The sequence below is a fragment of the Pithys albifrons genome, chromosome 2, assembly GCF_047495875.1.
Source record: "Pithys albifrons albifrons isolate INPA30051 chromosome 2, PitAlb_v1, whole genome shotgun sequence".
Taxonomy (NCBI): Eukaryota; Metazoa; Chordata; class Aves; order Passeriformes; family Thamnophilidae; genus Pithys; species Pithys albifrons.
The window spans coordinates 49,943,335-49,962,156 of record NC_092459.1 but is presented as its reverse complement, the minus strand read 5'-3'; the positions used below and the strand labels follow the sequence as shown (position 1 = coordinate 49,962,156).

Below are 18,822 nucleotides of genomic sequence, written 5' to 3'. Positions count from 1 at the left end.
ATGGCTCGTTTGTTGTGCGGTTCGCTTTAAAGACAAATTTAGACTTTGTGGTGCTTGTAAATCTCGGGGGAGGAGGGGGAACTTGCAAGAAGCACTCTAGCTGCCTTGGGTCTGCCCTGCCCCGCGCTGTCCGCAGGGGCAACAGGACACGTCCAGGCGAACAGCAGCGGGCGGCACCGCTGCAAGGAGAACCCACGGGTGGATCAGTCGTTCCCGGGAGTGCGAGCAGCTGGAGTGTCCCTCGTGCCCAAGGAGCGCCCCCCTCTCCGGGCCCATGCCCGCCCCCCTGCGATGCCCCGGGGGCGCCGCTTCTCCCGTGGCACCCCGAGGGCAGCGCCCCCGCCCGAGCCTCGGCCCCGCGGCCGCTGTCCCGCCCCTCCCGCTAAGGGAGCGCCGGGCCCGGCCGCGGAGCAACGGAGGGGGCGGGTCGGAGCCGCCCCTGGCGCGGACTGAGGGAGCTGCGGCCGCTGCTCGGGGCGGCGGCGGCAACGCGGGCGGAGGGAACGCGGGCGGAGTGGCGGCGACGACCGAGCAGGTACCGAGCGGAGCGGGGCGGCCGCGGGGCTGTACAGTCTCAGGCCGGGCGGGCGCGGCGGTGGCGCTGGGGGCGCATCCCGCGCTGCTCGGACCGAGGGCCGGCCCGCGCTTGGGGCGGGAAGGCAGCCGAGAGAGCGCTGCGGCCCGGCAAGCCCTGTCGCGGGGCCGCCGGGGGCCGGGGCGGGATCCCCACGCCAGCCGCCGGCTGGAGCGGGGCGGGCCGGCCACGCCGCTGCTGCTTCCGCGTCCTCTGACCGCCCACAGAGCGAGGGAAGGGAAGGCGCGGTGTTTCCCTTGTGGTATTAACCGGAGGAGCTCCCCGCCTTTCTCCCCGCCTTTCTCCCCGCCTTTCTCCCCGCCTTTCTCCCCGCCTTTCTCCCCGCCTTTCTCCCCGCCTTTCTCCCCGCCTTTCTCCCCGCCTTTCTCCCCGCCTTTCTCCCCGCCTTTCTCCCCGCCTTTCTCCCACCTCCCTCTACTTTCCCTCCGCTTTCTCCCCGCCTGCCCCGGCCGGCAGGCGTGACCCGCTGCGGGGGCCGGGCCGGGGCGGGGCGGGGCGCTGTGTTGGCGGGAACCGCCAGGGAAGCGTGCGGGCAGTTCCCTGCCGGTCCCGCTCCCGGAGCCGGTGCCGGGCAGCGGCGGGGAGGAGGTGCCGCTGTAACGAGGTGGGGTTGCCCGAGCTCCTGAGCCGCGCCCCGCCCTCGCCTGGCCCCGCGATGGGTTTTCCCGAGGGAAAGAAAAAGTTTCCCGCTTGGCGCGTGTCCGCACCTGGAGGGCTCTCTGTGTGACCCCGGCCCCTCCCTCGGCCCCGTGCAGGCGCAACATGGTGCTGAGCGCGGAGCAGGTGGCCCTCATCGGCCAGGTGTTCGAGTCCTACGTGCTGGAGCACCACAGGGATGACATCCTGGGCATCCTGAGGGAGGCCGATGACCAGGCGCACTACCCCGTCGTCGTCGACGCCTTGACGCTCTTTGAGACCAACATGGAGATCGGGGAGTATTTCAATGCCTTCCCCAGTGAGGTGCTCCCGATTTTCGACAGCGCGCTGCGCCGGGCGGCCCTGGCAGCACTGCAGGACTCCGTGGAGCCTGCACAGCTCACCCTCAAACAGAACCTCCACGCCAGGGTCTCGGGTAAGTGGCAAGGGCTGCAGGGAGCCACATCTCCCAGTCGCTACTGCCAGATCTCCTTACTCCGTGGCAAACTATTGACATGCCATGGGAGTGAGCAAGTTTAATTCCTGCCCTTTCAGTGTTCAAAGCAGAATCCTTAGTGTTTGTTAATGGCCATACATACACACATTGAGCAGGAAAGAAGGCATGCAAACATATGGAGGTGTGTAGACTAACCCCTCCTAAAAAGCTATGGCTGTTACCACTGGCCTGTGTGCAGTGGTTGGCATTTGTTGGGTCTGGGCTAACACCAAAGCCTTTCTGTGGAAAAGACTCCTCACATCAGTGGCTGGTGTTACATTATTTCTCTTCTAGGCAGGTCTAAAGAAAAGTTTTAGGGGAAGATATGTAGTACCTAAGTTTAATTGCAGATTGACCTCCCTACTGTCTCAGTTGGCTTGTCATCCTCGTGGGCTCCAACCATTTCCCAGAAGAGGCGAAGTCTACATTTTGATTTGTCTTGTAACAATTTCATTTGAAATTGTTGATTTTTATGCTTAACTGTTATAAAATTACTTGTTATAAAAATGACTTGAAATGAACTGTTGGAAAGCACGATTGATAATAGAGGATTTTGTCATGTTTCCCACTGCAAGCTGATATGCCATTATTCCTTACTATTAAGAAATTTCTAGTAGCTTTGAGGTCTGGTAAGTGTAGAGTGCAGTTCAGTTTTGGCTGTTGCGGGAGACTGGGCCAGTGGTGGCACTGTCCCTTCTGGTCATTTCTGATCATAACTATTTGGAGCCAAAGCCTGCCAAGGCAAGAGGTGGCAGCCTGTGTTTCCCTCCCCTGCCCTGTCATGAAGTGGGTTATGATGCTTCAGTCTTTTGGGAGCTTGAACTTGCATAAATCACAGTTGTTAAACAGGCCTGTGTTTCATCCTAGTAAGTTTCAATAAACATGTTATAATGAAAAACACAAATCAGAGATGTAATTTGCCAGTGGCTCTCAAAATGCTGTATTTTCAAGGTTTTTAGGGGAAAAAAAAGAAAGAAAAAATAAAAAGTCTTGCTAGCTAGTCAGGTGTTAAGGAGCTTGTACACAACCGCCAGGTATGTGGTGTAAAAGAATGGCCTCTGTACTGTACTGAAATTTGACGTTGGGCATCTCCCTCTACCTGTGAAAGCAAGAATGAATTAAAACTTTCCTCCTAGTGTTCTAAGATGCATTTGCATCATTCAAGGTTTCAACATGAAAAAATACTCCAAGTATGATTATTTTAAAAGCTACCAGGAAGTATTAGCAGGAGTACAGCAAGGGGCAGATGATCACTGCGTGCATAGCAGTGTCTTTAAGGCATTCCTGCTCTTTTTATCAGCCTGTTGCTGGAGCTGATCATTCCTGCCACCGTGATGTTTTGTCTGAATATTCCCTTTCCAACCTCAGGCAAATTTAGTCACATTTGATTGAATAGTTTTAATAACTGATGAAAACAAATCTGACTGACAGAAGAAGTTAGTCAACAGACTACAAATAACTCCAGCACCTAGCTGGAGGAAAATTGATGAACAGCAGGGCTTATCCTTGAGTGGTCCAGCTGGATCAAAGTAACATCTGTCCATGTAGTTTGGTTAATCACCAAAAGGCTGATTTCATAAGAAACAAAAGAAATAAGCTAAATGATCAGTAGCCTTTTTTTCCCCACAAATTCCAATTATACTATTACCTTTTAAGTGGATGCTGGATTCTCATTAGCTTCAGGATTCTCCTCCTGGGGTGCCATTTCCCATTCCTACATAAGATGAGAAGGGAATGAGAAGGTGGGGCACTATTTTTGGTGGGAGTGACAGACAACTACCTGGAGTGTTGCTTAGGAGATCTGCATGTCAGGCCTGGAATGAAGTGAAGAAAAGTTTTTTTTCTTATGCTGGGTATAAAAATCCAATCTCAACATGCTGCCACCAGTACACACCAAAGAGGGCTTCAGGCAGTGTGAATATGCAGCAATTCATCATCATCGTGGTGAGGCTTTGCGAACGAAGGGATTTTTTTTAGCAGTCAAAGCTACTGAGAAGATTTGACCTAGATGCACAAAATAGTTTTGGTCCCCTAAGAAATGTCATTTCCCAGCAGATTTGTAGTTTCACATCTCTGTTTCTTAGCTCTATTTTGGAAGTAAAGCTAAGAAATTATTTTAGTAATAGGTAATTTCCTTGGAAGTTGGTAATTGTTAGTATCTTGTAGCTCATTACTGCTTTCTGAAGTGGCCATATTTTGCTCAGGTGAGGATTTCAGAGACATTTAGTATTGAGGTAGATTAATCTTCCTGAAGATTTCAGCTGCCATGGTGCCAACTGGTGGCTGCATGGTTGAATCATCATGGCTCAGCTTTGCGAAGGAAGATTTGGGCAGGGCTCTCCCCACGTGGGTGTGCCCTTCCAGCCTGCACAGTGGATTTTTTAGGTGAGGCTCAGCGTGCGCAGAACTGGCCCCACCGTTTAAGTCCTGAGGTCCATCTGCCACGGCCGAGCGAGCTTGGACGGTGACAGTGAAGTCCTCAGGATTAGAACCTACAGCCCCCAGATTCCCAGGAGGTCTCCCATCCAAGTACTAACCGGGGCTGACCCTGCTTGGCTTCCCAGATCTGACAGGATCGGGCACCAGGATGGCACTTAACTGCCCCATGGGTGAATACCAGAGCAGGATCAGCACACCATGGAACTGGCTGTTGGATTGGAAGTAAAGGAGAGCAAGTGGAAAGTGTACTGTCACTTTTAATTTGAATTTACAAGTGAATTTGCTTTGGTTGTGTTCATACAATTTTTCTTATGCTGTCTTCCTTGAGCTTGAGGAATGTGGATTTTAGGCCAAATGCTCACCAACTGCAAATTTTGAGAATTCACCCAAGACTAGGAGCTACAGCTGTTTAATTGTGGGAATAACATTGAACTACAATTAAGTAGCATAACTAAAATTTTGTAGTTCAGATAAACCAGTTGTAGTATAAATGGCATCTGCAAAAAGAGCATTTAAAATAGATCTGAGAATCACAGAGTGAGTCAGGATGGAAGGGACCACAGAGGGTCATCTGGTCCAACCTCCCTGCTCAAGCAGGGTCATCCTAGAGCACATGGCACAGGATCACATCCATACGGTTCTTGAGTATCTCCACCAATGCACGATCACTTGTTTAGTTCCATCCTGTTTTGATAAAGCAGTTAACTATACTTGAGACTTTAAGAACTGGTAATTTGGTGTCAATGATTGTCAGGGAATATCAGGATCTGTTTCCAGGAATGGAAACTTTTCATGACTATTCAGCCCTTGGCAAGAGTAGGAGAGTAAAATGGCAACATTTTCACTTAGTGCTCAGTGTCTGATGATTTTCAGTGTCTGAGGCCAGTGAATCAGGTTTATGATGCAACAGATGAATTGCTGAATCACATTTATGAAACAGTAATAACAATGGCTACTGTTCATGTGTCTGGCACATTTTGTAGTCTTTCTGTTTAACTGCATTGTAAGTCCATGTTTTATATGCACAACCTTATGCTGCACTTATTTTGTTTAACAGGTTTGCCTGTTTGCCCAGAGCTGACTCGAGAGCACATTCCTAAAACCAAGGATGTGGGTCACTTTTTGTCTGTTACTGGGACTGTCATACGTACCAGTTTAGTGAAAGTTTTGGAGTTTGAACGGAGTTATATCTGCAACAAGTGCAAGCATGTGTTTGCAGTCAAGGCTGACTTTGAACAGTACTATGCATTCTGTCGTCCATCAGCCTGTCTGAATGAAGAAGGCTGCAACTCAATCAAGTTCACTTGTCTCTCTGGAACAGACTCTTCTCCTACATGCTGCAGAGACTACCAAGAAATCAAAATTCAGGAACAGGTAAGGAAAAAAAAAGATGGAGAAAAAGGGGAAGGTATTAAAGTATAGATGTCTCAAGTACAAAAAGAATTAACTTGCAAAAGAAGACATTTGGAGGCCTAGTTTCCTGTTGAAATAAAGTAACTCTGCTAGTTTTAGTAAGACTATTTGTGCTTATGTCAGAATTAAGATTATCCTGTTTTCATAGTGTAGTTTTACCTGCCAAGGTAAGTGGAAAAGTTTTACGAGTTCTACTGCTGTTTAAAACAAAAGCCTGAGAAGATTAAAAGAGCCAATCAGCCTTTTGGTCAGAGATTTCCAATCAAAGAGTTAAAAATGGAGCCATATGTTGATTAGACCTCTGTTATTGGGTAACTTCACTCAAAACACCTGGTGTCAGTGCATAGATGAAATTACTGTAGATGAAATTCCATTTCATGTTGAATCCTTACACCAAGTGCACATTGTTTCTCTACACACTTGCTGGACATGATGCTGATGTTCAACGGTGCTTCTGAGGACTAGAGCTAACCTAGTGGTGGCCAAGACCAACTGTAGCTGTGCACTATGATCAACACCTGGTATCTGCAAATGTCTCTTCCCTTCAGCCAATACTAAATTCAACAATTATTGTTCATATGGTCCTTAACAGAATTTGTATTTATTTTCTCATGGTAGCCCTGGGCAGAAGTACAGCCAAGCTGGAGGAGTAAGAAACAATTGTGCCTCTTATTATGGTAGCACATAACTAAGACAAAACTGGCACAGGAAAATCTACACTGTATGAAAATTGAGAATTAGCAGGGTGTATTGCAGGCAATGTCTCTATGTTTATAAGTTCAGTGTCTTTTTTCATAGACTTTTTCTAAGATAGCTTAAGTTGTTTCAGGGCTTTGATTTTACAAATGGAGAGGATAGTGGTGCCAATCTACCTTCAAGATTTATGAAAACAGAAATGTATGAAGTTAGAAATGAAGCTCTTACAAGTTCTGAATAGCAAAAAAAGTAAGGGAATAAAACTTTCTAGGGAATAAGCCCTATGTTGCATGTTCCTATAATGATTGTTTCTGACATGGAAAATTTTTGTAACTTACTTTTTGTTTTACTGTGTGACACACAGATCTCTATGAGAGGAGGGATTTTCAGCAACATGAGCTTATTAAAAACAGTAAACCTATACCAGGAGTGAGTTTCACTTGTGTTTCCTTCTGAGCTCTGCAAGTAATTGTGCCTGTGCCACCAGTTCTGACAGGGGTGTGAACTGTCTGTGACCATTTAGATAATACACAAGGGTGAATTGACCCTCTTAGGCACCAGAGAGTGAACAAATCTAGAATTCTAGCATGTGTGACCTGTGCTGCAGAATGAAAAGGAACTTCTGACTGTTGTTCTTGTGCAGTGGGTACTCTAAAAACTATTGCAAGCTGTTAGTGTAAATGGAAAGATTGCTGGTTGGAAATAGATTGTGTCAAGATTGCGTAGACTTTGCCCTGGAGAAAAGAAAATGAATTACAGGATTTAGTGGCATATTTGTCAATATATATTTGTTTTTTCCTGTTGTTGATTTAATCCTTGACACCTAGCTATAATCTTAATCTCAAACTGTCAAATGATGGTTAAATATCAGAAAAATACAGAGACTCTTCTCTCAGTATACACTTCAGTGAAGAATAATCTAAGCTACCAACATGCTTCAGTACCCAGAGTGAAATTTACATATTGAAGAAGTATCTAATAATAACTCAAATTATAACAGAACAAAAGATCAGCTCTTTCAAATGACCTCTTTTATTAATCTTTCTTCAGCAAGATATTGAAAGCACAGAGCATCTCCTAGTACTGAGCACCTTCCACTAATTTAATACCCAATCTCATTTCCATTAATACCAGCATTAAACTTTCGTTGTTAATTTCATGGCAGCAGTGGCATCCTTACTGTAAGTTTTGTGGTAAAAAGCAAGAACTGACCTCAGTTCCAGGAAAGGAGTGTAGGTCCTTAAGCCAGAACAACTATAAATGAACAGCTTTTGAAAGGTGCTGTATTTAAGAAGCGCTTTTTTTTCCCTTCCCATCTCCCAGGTTCAAAGGCTGTCTGTTGGAAGCATCCCTCGTTGCATGGTGGTTGTTCTGGAAGATGACTTAGTGGACAGCTGCAAGTCTGGTGAGGATACAGCATATATCACATGTGTTTGTACCACAAGCATTTTAAGTTTTCCATTTGAGATGAATCTTTGTCAAGTAGGCCGTCAGTGCAGAGGGCTTGTCAAATTAGGTATGTCCATCTGTCATGGTGCTGTTTCAAGCTAGATGTTAGCACAGCAGTTGACGACTATTCTAGAAGATGCTGTGAACCCTCATATTACATCTTGACTGTCTGACACACCAGTTTCAGTAAGCAATGTGTTGTGACATGCAGAAAGTATATTAAATCTTGTTAGTGTAGAACACCAAAGCTCTCGAGCAAATTGCTTCACACCATCACACAGTGCGTGGTGTCCCTTCTGAGGTTCAAAGAGCCAGGTAACTTGACCACCTATCTAAGGAGTGCTGCAGATGGAAAAAGCTTCTTGGTATTCAAAGAAGAAGCAGGAGGATCAATGAAGAATGGATTAAAAATTCTCAGAAAGGCACATCTCCACAGGAAATTAATTTCTCGTCATACTTTCTGAGAATACTGTACCCAGAATGTTAACAAGTGATTCTGGAGTTCACAAAAGTTACCTGAAGTCAAATAAGTTTTGATTTAATTTTTTGTATAGTTAATCTAATTGAAAGGACTTCTGCAGTGTACTGTGAATTCCTCTCTTCTAAAAGAGGAAACAAACAGAGCTATACCTGTAAGAATTCATCTCCCTTAAACAGAAGTGGAAAGACAGAGCAACTTCCTGCCATAGATGTAAGCACTCAACCTTATCTTTGTTTTAGACTTCCTGTAATTTCATTATTATGCGTTACAGTTAACTGAAATGTCTGCATGTCTCGATTTTTGCTAATTTTTGGTTTTGCCTCCAGGAGATGACATCACAGTGTATGGAGTGGTAATGCAGAGGTGGAAACCTTTCCACGAGGGTTCACGCTGTGACTTGGAGATTGTTTTGAAAGCCAACTATGTTAAAGTCAACAATGAGCAGCTGGCAGGGGTTGTAATTGATGAGGAAGTTCGCAAGGAATTTGAAGACTTCTGGGAAAGGCATAGGAATGATCCTTTAGCAGGTTAGTAGCTGAAAGCTTTTACGTAGGGCACTTGATCAGGTAGAGATGAAATCAAGAATGAAAATACGACTAAACACATTTTTCCCCATTATTCTATCCCACCATCCATTCACCCAAGAATGTATTTTTTCCAGTACAAGAATATGAAAGACTCACTTTAATATTAATGGCAGGGGGGAGAAGTACCAAACCTACTGTGTTGTTCTTCCTTCTTTTGACCTTTCTAGTCAAGTGTTTTGTGGAGTGTGTATTAACAATAAGTGAGAAATAATACAAATACCGGGGAAAAAGAAAAGTGTTTTATCATCAAGAAAGAAGAAGCATACTTCTTAGCAGAAATGGTATGGAGCAGAGCTACCTTAATTCACAAAACTTCTGCCTCTGAGGTGAGAGATCTGATCTGTCTCTGCATCCCAAACTAAGGTGTGAATCTTTACCACAAAGCTTAACATATCTTATCTTTAACTTAACCCTTGGATGCCTAGACCCTTAACCCAGGTGCAGTGAAGCCTCCCAGTTCACAGTGGCTTCCAGAACAGTCAGTGTTGAGTATGATGGGTCCTAAACTTACCATAGTCTGTAGTCAACCACCTTGGAATTACCAGGAATTGTATCTGGAACTCTCCCTCTCCATTATCTGAGTGCCTTCTCCTCAACTCTGTGGAAGCTCAGTGGACTCTTTAGGGTCCCTGTCACTGAACTTTTTTAGGCTGACACTGTGTCTTGTAAAACCCTGGAACGGCCTTGGTCTTTCTTCTTAAAGGACAAATAGGAGGAAAAGCAGATGGAAATATCCCCTAAATTAGCCTACTCACATAAGAAATTGTAGATCCTGTCAATCTCAAAGATTCTTTAGAACTTCATTTCCCAGAAAGCAATTTAATCGCTAGCTTCCTGCTGTTTGGAATGATAACATTTCATCTGTCTGCTGTTTGGAACAAGATTATTATCACTCTGGTTAGAACTGTTCAGAAAGTAATTCAGGTTCTTCTTTGAAGGTCCCATTTAATCTTTAATTCTCAGGGTAATTTTTGGGAGCCTGCAGGGAGCAATGTGATTTTATGCAATATTACCCATTCTGAATAAATAAATACGAAGTGGGTACAAGAAAATTGAGGTGGAAATGAGAAGGACCCTGACTGCCTGAGATGTCTGTTTCAGGCCATTTGTCTGAATTTGAGTTGAAACTGAGGGCAGAGATCAAATTTGACTAAGGAGTCTAAGGTATAGACCACTGCACAACAGAATGTGTGTCCATTTACTGTTTTTCAAGAGATAATGGTAGCTACTAGTGCATTTTATGACAGTCACTTCATGATGCTAACCCATAACTGTGGAGGTAAATTTTGATTTATGACATGGCTAACCAAAGTTTTTAAAATTTCACTTTTGGACGGACAAAGATGTGTTAATTCCTTTAGAAAACCTCCCAAAGAAACACATATACCCCAGGTCATCTATTAGGTGCCTACATATTTTGCCATTGCTATGTATTTGCATCTAAGTTTAAAAGTTAAGATCTAAAAATTGGTCACTCAAATCTTTTATTCCCTAGCAATGGGAGTAATACATGGCATTAAACCTTTGACCCCTTATGTGCTTGTAGTGTCAGAATCTTAAAGCACAGCATTAATTCTGTTAAATATCTTCCAAGCTATCAGCATTGTCATAGCATATGGAAATACTCTGATGCTGGAAGGAGACTGTGGTAGGGAGAAGGAAAGGAACCTGTGACACAGAAGGGTCAAAGGAGAAGGAGATTGAAGGTAGCAACGAGAAAATGAGCCTTGCTATGTGTGCACAGGTTTCGAACAAAATACTCCAAGTGTTAAAAGTTTTATTAAATGCACAACACACCAGTTTTCAAGGAAATATTTCAAAGTCTGGAAATTTTTAGATTTTATTCTTCATAGCCCCTAAACTTTTAGCTATGAAACAAAAGAATTTGCATGATGGTATTTCCTTAGAGCCTTTTTTCCTGCTATGCAGACCATAGATTCCTTAAATTGCAATAGGATTGCTGCTTGTGACTGAGAAAGACTTCATCATCGTGAAGGAAATTTGGATCAAACAATGGCTTTGGGTCCCATTGAAAAGATAAAATAATTATAAAAGTCTCCTCCCTACTCTGTTCCTCTTGTTCAAGAAGGCACAAATTATTTGTCAGTGTACATAGGAGACTGTGGGAAACCAAGTTTTACTCGAGGGGTGGTGCTGAGTGCCATTTTTTGTTGTTTTAGGGAGGAATGAAATTTTGGCCAGCTTATGCCCTCAAGTTTTTGGATTGTACTTGGTGAAGCTGGCTGTAGCCATGGTGCTTGCTGGTGGTGTACAGAGGACTGATGCTACTGGAACTCGAATCAGAGGTTAGTATTCTTTCTAACTGTATCAAATCCTTTCTAACAGTCATTTCCATGCCTGTCTTCACACCACATCCCTCCCCACTACTAAATAAACCAGTAAGATCTTGAAAGCATAATCATCCCATTTTCTTGAGTAAGAACAATTTTTGATCAATTCTGAGTATTATTCCAGAATCTCAGACAAATAAAGTGGGTGTCTAGACTTCCTCTTTTTATTATAATTTTTCCCCAATAAAATCCAGTAGAAGCAGACTTTCAGGATTCCATTAGGTAGAATATTAAAGGCATCTGTTTTATCTAAAACATAACCTCACTTTTTATTGTATAAGTGACATTTTGAAATTATTTATAGTAGAATATTCCCAGCAGTATTTGGCATCAAAGGATGGAATCTTAATGTTTCCTTAATGTGGATCACTATAGTACATTGAAAGGAAATTTAAAAGAATTCATTTTACTGCCTAATGCCAGACTTTTCCATCTGATTGTCAGCACATCTCACTTAGTTCTGTAACTCTCAAGTTATCTGCCTGCTGATTCTCCTTCTGTTGTTATTAGATGGCAAATACGCCATGTGCCAGGTGGTGTGCAGGTCATAATCTATGTAGGTCATAATAATTCTGAAATATGGTCCTGTATACTAATACAGGATTTTCTTTATGCTCCAGCAGCTAAATAAAGTTATAGACCTTATGTTTGAAGTTGTATTGATACTTTGTAGAAGATAGTGAAATCACTTTAGAGTGCTTCAGTGAGATTGTAGTAGCCAAATTATTTACTTATGCAATTTCATTGTTTTGAAATTATGAAGTTGTGTAACTCTTGGGAAAGAATTGGGTAGGAAAAATGACGTGCTGATTTTATTAGTCCATTTTGCAATAATTTAAGTAACTGAGTAGTGGAATAGTAACTAAAACCTGGTATCCTTTTGTTTCATGTTCAAGTGTGAGCTTAGTCTGAGAAACGTGTATTCTAAAATGTAAGAACTTGCATTACCGGAGATGTGTCAATAATACTTTAAAAATATTTAATTGTAACTATTTGCCTCTAGTCCTGTTGTTGGGTGAAGTAGTATGACCAGATGCTTTTATTAAACACTGTATTTATTACACCCAATAAATTTAAACAGAATCACATATTGTAATGTATATGTAGTGATAAATGTTAGGTGAATAATGACAAGTATTATTTAATCTGAGCATTTTGTGTATATGTTTCATCTATATGAACTGTCTACTCCTACATCAATGTTTCCCCCCAAGGTGAATCGCATCTTTTGTTGGTTGGAGATCCAGGTACGGGGAAGTCTCAGTTCCTCAAGTATGCAGTAAAGATCATGCCACGCTCTGTGCTTACTGCAGGAATTGGATCTACAAGTGCAGGTATGTGCTTCTTCACCTGGAAAAGTTTATTTTCTCACTCAAGGATGTTTGTATAGAAGCCTTCTACATATATGAACATACGTGCTCAGGTTATATGAGCACAGCTGAAGCAGAGAACTACTACTGGAGGCATGCAAGGCCTGATATGACTCTGCCCTTTCATCTGTATCCATGAAGGACTGTAATGAGCTTCTAACAGGCAACCTTACAAGCCTCATTCTGAGGCACTTTTCAATGCTTTGCTTGCAGAGGGTGATCTGGAGCTTTATTTTTAATGTTTTCCTGTATGACAAATATGACATTCTTCCAGAGCTCACACTGTGTGATGGACTAGCATCCTCTCTTCCGTTCTTTCCTAAGTTCTCTCTGGATGCAGTCTGATTTCTGTTTACTTTCTGGAAATTTACCCCTGTGTTCAGGAATTATTTCTTATTTGTGAAGATAGTTTCAAGATTTTTTCAGAGACCAAGTGGGTTTTTTAGTTCTTTTTTTTTCTTTTTTTCCTTTTGTTAAATTTAGGTATGTCCCAATTGGCTTTGAATGCCAGGCATCTTTACAGACTCTTCTGGTACAATGTACAGAGTTGGATTACCTCTGCCAATGACTTTATTTGAACAAATGAATATATTACTGGTATGTTCACAATCCCAAAATATTTAGGGTCAAGTCCCAGATAGCGCTGCTTTCCATTTTGTCTGGGAAACAGCATTATTTCTATGGTTCTCTGGGAGAACTAGAGAATAAATATTTCCCAGTTCCATAGCTATGTGTACGCTGGGTCTTCCATAGCTGTGGAAGTGGAATGTGATGTTGAACATGAATCCTCTTGTGTGCAGGGAACTTGTCATGAAACACATAGGCCTCTGATTTTCTACTCAAACTGTTGACAAATAGGTCTAGAGACAAGCCAGAGGAAAATTTTGGCTCAGCATAACCTTTTCTCCACTTTTTGTTCTCTGTTAAGAATTGAGAACAGGATGGATAATTTCAGATTTGCTAGGGGACTCACAGTGACCTGGAGTGACATTTTGCCATACATTTCAATGTGACTTTGTCCACTTTTTTCAGTACTGATCTCCATGTGTCGGTTGCTCTTGGCCTCTGATGTTGCTGTTGCCTTCTTCATCTCAATTCCCTCCTGGGCATCTTCCATATGAGCTGGTTTCCAGCTCAGCAATGATAGGCTAGGTTCAAAGACATTTCTATGAAAACCAATATGGCAGTTTACAAGCTTACTGTGGTATAAGTGCTGAGATGATGTGTTGAGATGAAGTTTCATCTCATGAAGGGATTGTCTTGGGCCTTTAGATCATCTGCATTTCACTCAATTATTCCTTATATTTGAAAAAACTTCGTAGTCTCCCATCTCCCCTTCCCAAAATCAAATAGCAGGTGCACCAAATTTCTACTTTAGAATTCTTTAGGATCCTTAACTCAAGTGAAATTCGAGTGCCAAGCAAGAAATCTGATTAACACTAGCTTAATTTCAAGGAACCTTTCCATGGCTAGAACTGCTGGACTAAAGCATTTACTTCTTGTGCAGGGGTTTGGACATTGTTTGAATTATTTTCTTTGCCTTTCCTTTGCAAGGTGTGTCCTACTTATGAATCTGTTTGTAGCCGGACCTAACATTGATTTTTGTCAACTTGCTCTTTGTGCTGAAGCTTAAAATTATGAGTTTGGAGAACTATTAAACTGCTTTACTTTCCTTATTGTATTTGCACACTCTGAATTAGCAGTTTCTGCTTTCTTGTTACAGTCCTAATTCACATTTTTCCCTCCAGTGTACAAATATTAAATCTGTAAGTTTCACTTTCGACTAGCTCCTTATTTTATATAAAAAGCAGTCTGGATTACATTTAATTGCTGGCTCTGGGATTACAGTCCACATAGGCCAAAAAACACACCTGAGATTTAGTAAACCCTAGAGAAGTGCTAAAAGCTGTTGACATTTGGATCCCTCTTTTAGAGAAAACTGCTGATATCTAACCAACCTTTGGTAAGATTCTGTGCATTAACATGTCTTGTACCCTTTGCCTATCCAGTACTGCTTTAGGACACAACTATTTAATAGCCATTGAATTAGAATTCTGCTTCCCAAATTGTCTGTTCTATCAGTTTGGTTTTGTGCACAAGTATTTATATGTACTGGGACAGCCTATTAGATCGTTAACATTCTCCTTGTGCCAGAATTCTCTTTCCTTCCTGCTCTACCTTAGGTATCATGTGCTTTGGGATGCACCATGACCCTTTGGGGCCCTGCAGTATCATGTGCCTGATGCAGCCCATTAACCCATCAGACCTAACTGGAATTATCTTGCAGAATTTCAGAAAATAGTGACCTAACTCCTGCAGCTTAATTTGCTGTTGGGCCTCTGTTCTTTCAGTAAGATTGCTGCCTTTCCCTGCACTTTTTAAACAAAGCCTGTGCTTCATCACGTTTAGCCTGATTCAGAAAGTGAGCCAGAACACCCTGCTTTCTTGCTGAAGGTATGGAATACCTTCACCTTTATGTCTCACTGAGAGGCCCAAGTTACCTGCTTGCTGCAAATAAGCCCTTAAAAATGACCAATTATTCTCTGTTTTGAAAACAAGAATTTACCTCCATCGAGTAGGTTTCTGAGTTTACTTATTAGGTTGCCTTTCTTGCAAACACTTAGTAGAAATTTTCTGTTGAGAGTTCTCTACAAGTTTAGGACTTCTGGAACCTGGGTCTGTTCCTCCCTAATCTCTCTAATGAGAGTTGGCAGCCAGAAGACCAGATCACATGAAACAACTCAGTGGCAGAAATCTATTTGACCGCTGTAGGACTTTTTGATTTGTAAATAAAGATGGGGGAACCACCTGTCTCACTGTTTGTATCTGCCTACACTGGTTTTTTTAAAGGCCTGGTTCACTCTCCCAGACTAGTCTCTCATCTGAGAATCACAGGGAGTCATTCAGCTACTTTTTATTTTTAGAAATTGATACATAAGTTTTCCATAGAGACTTACTGAGGCTTAACAAAATCTCTGTGGGTTCTCACCTTACTACTGAGTTTAACCACCTGTTTTGCAGTCCCCAGAGCCCTAGCACCGCTTATGCATATTTGGATGGGATAATCACTAGTAAGACAATATTTGGAGTCTGAGATCTGCAGCGATTGTTTGGTGTGTTCAACTCCAGAGGGGACAGGAACCAACACATACCTGCTGCTGGCAGGTTTGGAGCTCATGGACATCCAGGCCACTCATTCTGCTGCTTCTTGGTGCTTATTTGGCTGTTCACATTTCTGAAAGTTTTGTTTGGCATTGCGGCCCTCCACAGATGGACTGCTTAAATAATTCTGTGAACTGTGTTGAGAACAGCTTGCCTAAAAACCTGGGATACTATCAGTTGTTTCTCCAGCTCTCCAGTTCTGTATAACATGCCTTTCTGAGCTGTATGGAATGTACCCTTCTCGCCTCTCCTCTTACACCCTCTGCAGATCCTAGAGAGTGCTGCCTTTTTGCTGACATTTTGCAATTTCTGACATTGTCCATATCATGCCAGCAGCAGTTTGGTACTTATTTTCTTTCTTTTCATTGAAGAGAACTGACTTAGGGGGAAACCACCTCTGTTTTTCTTTCTTTCCTAGTAAGCCTTGCCCTGCTAGACAGTCTTCAGGTGCTAACAGCTGTCTCTCTTCTGATCCATTAGAAACCAATCCAAATGGCTGACATGAGCCATCCAGCTGTGATTATAAATAGAGTACATGGTGTCCGTATCCTGAGGTATGCAAGACAGTGAAACTGGAGATATTTTCCCTCCTTGTAGATCCCCAAACTATCCCTGGACATTCCAGAGTTTGCTATATGCCAAGGCAGTGCTAGAGAACAGTTTTCCACTGTGGATTCATTCCCTGTCCCTGATAAAGCTATTAATACAGATGCAGCATTCAGGCCACTCATCTCTGATCCTTCCCTTCTACCAGGGGATTTTCTGCATAGTTGTAATTGTACATGAATTATTTGCTATCAGTATGTAGCTTGAAAATATTTTCCTGAGACCATGGCTTCACTGGCTGTTCCCTCCACAGCTGGGTCTTAAGTTGAAGAGGCAACTCCATAGAAGTCTGCTAGACTTTCTGCAGGAACAAAATTTGAACTTGGGATCAAGCACAATCAGATGTGCCCCGTCCATTCTCATCTATTGCAGATTCTTAAGATCCCTTTATTTCCTCTCAGTAATGCTGCTCCAAGATGGCTTTGTCCTGAGCTAGAGCTTACGTTGACTACCTGCATGCCAAAGATTATTTAGCCAAGTATATATCTGTCTTCAAAAATTTTGGTCTGTTCATACATCTGTACATGAAGACTTGTAGTTAGGATGGATGGGAAATACTGCAGGAGCAGTATCTTCATCATGTTGGCTGAAGGTTTCAGGTCTTGCACACTTCTGGTATAACACATCCAGGCTGGCCTTCATCAGGTTTTTTTCATTCTGCTGTTGAAACTGCAGGCATTTTTAAGCAGTTGGTTTTGGATGGATAAAGGGTGTCTTCAAGACTCCCTTTACTGTTATCATGAAGCCCCTGCTTCTTTCCAGTTTGTACAAGTGCAAGTCTGCTCCTCCTTTCTAGTGAAATAGGACAAACTGGAGGACTACCTGTATTTTGAAAGTAGGCCTCCTTATTTCCTAGTCATGGGGAGTTTTGGAGGAAGACCCCAAGAAATTTCTGACATTTCAGACAGCTCTAACACTGCTGTTAACACAGAGCTGTTGCCCTGTGCATCTGGTGTAGCCCATCTGCACACACCTCCTGCATCTGCTTCTGTGTCCAGATGCCACAGACAGCGAGTACTCAGCTATGCATTAGCTAAAGCTGGAAATGTTCAAGTGAATCCTCCCTCCCTCTCCTCCTAAAATGGCCTTTTCTTTCCAAGTTCCATGTAGGAGCCTGGGATTTGCCTTTAATAAAGCCTACCTAGTGACTCTAGGTGGCTCTTCTTCCTTAGATTGTCGTCATTGCCTAGAGCAGGAATCAAGCAAAAATCCCTTTGCCCATCCTCTCCAGCCCAGCTGTTGTATCGCACACTACAAGACCAGCTCTTAAAATGCAGAACTGGAAACAACACAAACAGGCAGGCCTAGCTTGATAGACGCACACACACTGCCATCCCTTATATGCACTTGTTAGTTTTGCTGCATCTTCGTCCTGGCTGGCACTGAGCAGAGCTCCCAGCTGGCCACCACAGCAACAATTAACCCATCAGCTCCAGACCAGACTTCTCTGGCCTTCAAAAAAATGAGATCATCTGTAAGCTTGCAGACCCCTGTGCTATGGATAAACAGTAGGGTAGTTAAGTTAGTATGGGAAGAATTTCCTGCAGCTGTCCAGACAGAAGTCAAAAGATTTAGTTAACTTGGTTCTTTTTTGTCTCTGGTAAACGAGGATTTGCCAGGAATATATAAGCACAGTACATTTTGGGGTTTTCCTTTTAATCCCCTCCAGCATTTTCAGATGGTATGGACAATATTAGTCTAGGGGCAAGTCTGAGCTGACTTCCAGAAAACCAGCAGCTCAGGCACTACACAGAAAATAACAGACTGTCGGATACCAGATTTCTCTCTGTGACTTTGTCAATCACTTCTTAAGAATAGGTTGTCTGGCAAGCCTATAAACTAAGTTACTGAGGTTACTGTAGCAAAGTTCCGAGTTGCTGCATTGCTGAAGAGTGGTAGTAAGGGTCAGCTTTTTCAGTGGAGCTTTGTAAAGCCACTGGAAAGATTAAATTTCTTCAGTCTCCAATATGATGGAGCTGGAGCCTTTTTGCCCCCATCAAACTTAAGTGTCACAGTGATTCAGAGTGAAGGTGATGCCTGAATAAATCAGTGACTGTAAGATGAAGGGACAATTTTTTTTCAAGCTAGACATACAAAACCCACCCATGTTTTCCATCTGTAATGTTACCTTGTCTGATCTGTTTGCTCTGTACATGAGTAACCTCTGATAAGCATTATGACAATCTTCTAATGAAATTGAGTCTATCTATCTGTCTGAGGTAAAAATACAGTGAGATACATCACCAGTCCTGTCAACAGACTCTATAGCACTGCCTTGCATCTTGGCAGTCTCTGCAAGTCGAGGTTTGTGGGAAAGTGAATTCATCTTCAGCCTTGAAATTGTAATGCTGTGCTGTCAGCGCTGGCTGGCTCTGCCATGTGCACAGTCCTGCTGTTTGAAAACTTTCAGAGATCAGGGACAGGTCTTTACAGATGCCCTACATGCACTCTCTTTTGTGCTGTGATAGTGCCTTAAGTCTGTGGAGTACTGGAACTTGTGTTTTTTCAAATTCCCTAACTCTGCAATGTGATTTTTTTTGT

General features: G+C 42.9%; 1 protein-coding gene across 2 annotated transcripts in view; it reads left to right on the top strand.

The window, feature by feature from the left end:
- Window positions 1-420: 420 nt before the first annotated feature.
- The window catches only part of MCM9 (minichromosome maintenance 9 homologous recombination repair factor), a 49,420-nt gene continuing 31,018 nt past the window's right edge, over window positions 421-18,822 (top strand). The window contains exons 1-7 of one of the 2 annotated variants that reach the window (XM_071548969.1): window positions 421-535; window positions 1,351-1,667; window positions 5,224-5,540; window positions 7,599-7,680; window positions 8,532-8,732; window positions 10,973-11,098; window positions 12,358-12,477. In XM_071548969.1, coding sequence (XP_071405070.1) covers window positions 1,358-1,667; window positions 5,224-5,540; window positions 7,599-7,680; window positions 8,532-8,732; window positions 10,973-11,098; window positions 12,358-12,477 — 1,156 coding nt within the window. In that variant the 5' untranslated portion in view covers window positions 421-535; window positions 1,351-1,357. Of the gene's footprint in view, window positions 536-1,280; window positions 1,668-5,223; window positions 5,541-7,598; window positions 7,681-8,531; window positions 8,733-10,972; window positions 11,099-12,357; window positions 12,478-14,067; window positions 14,262-18,822 lie in introns of those variants that run through there. The other variant, XM_071548970.1, reaches the window with a different exon arrangement.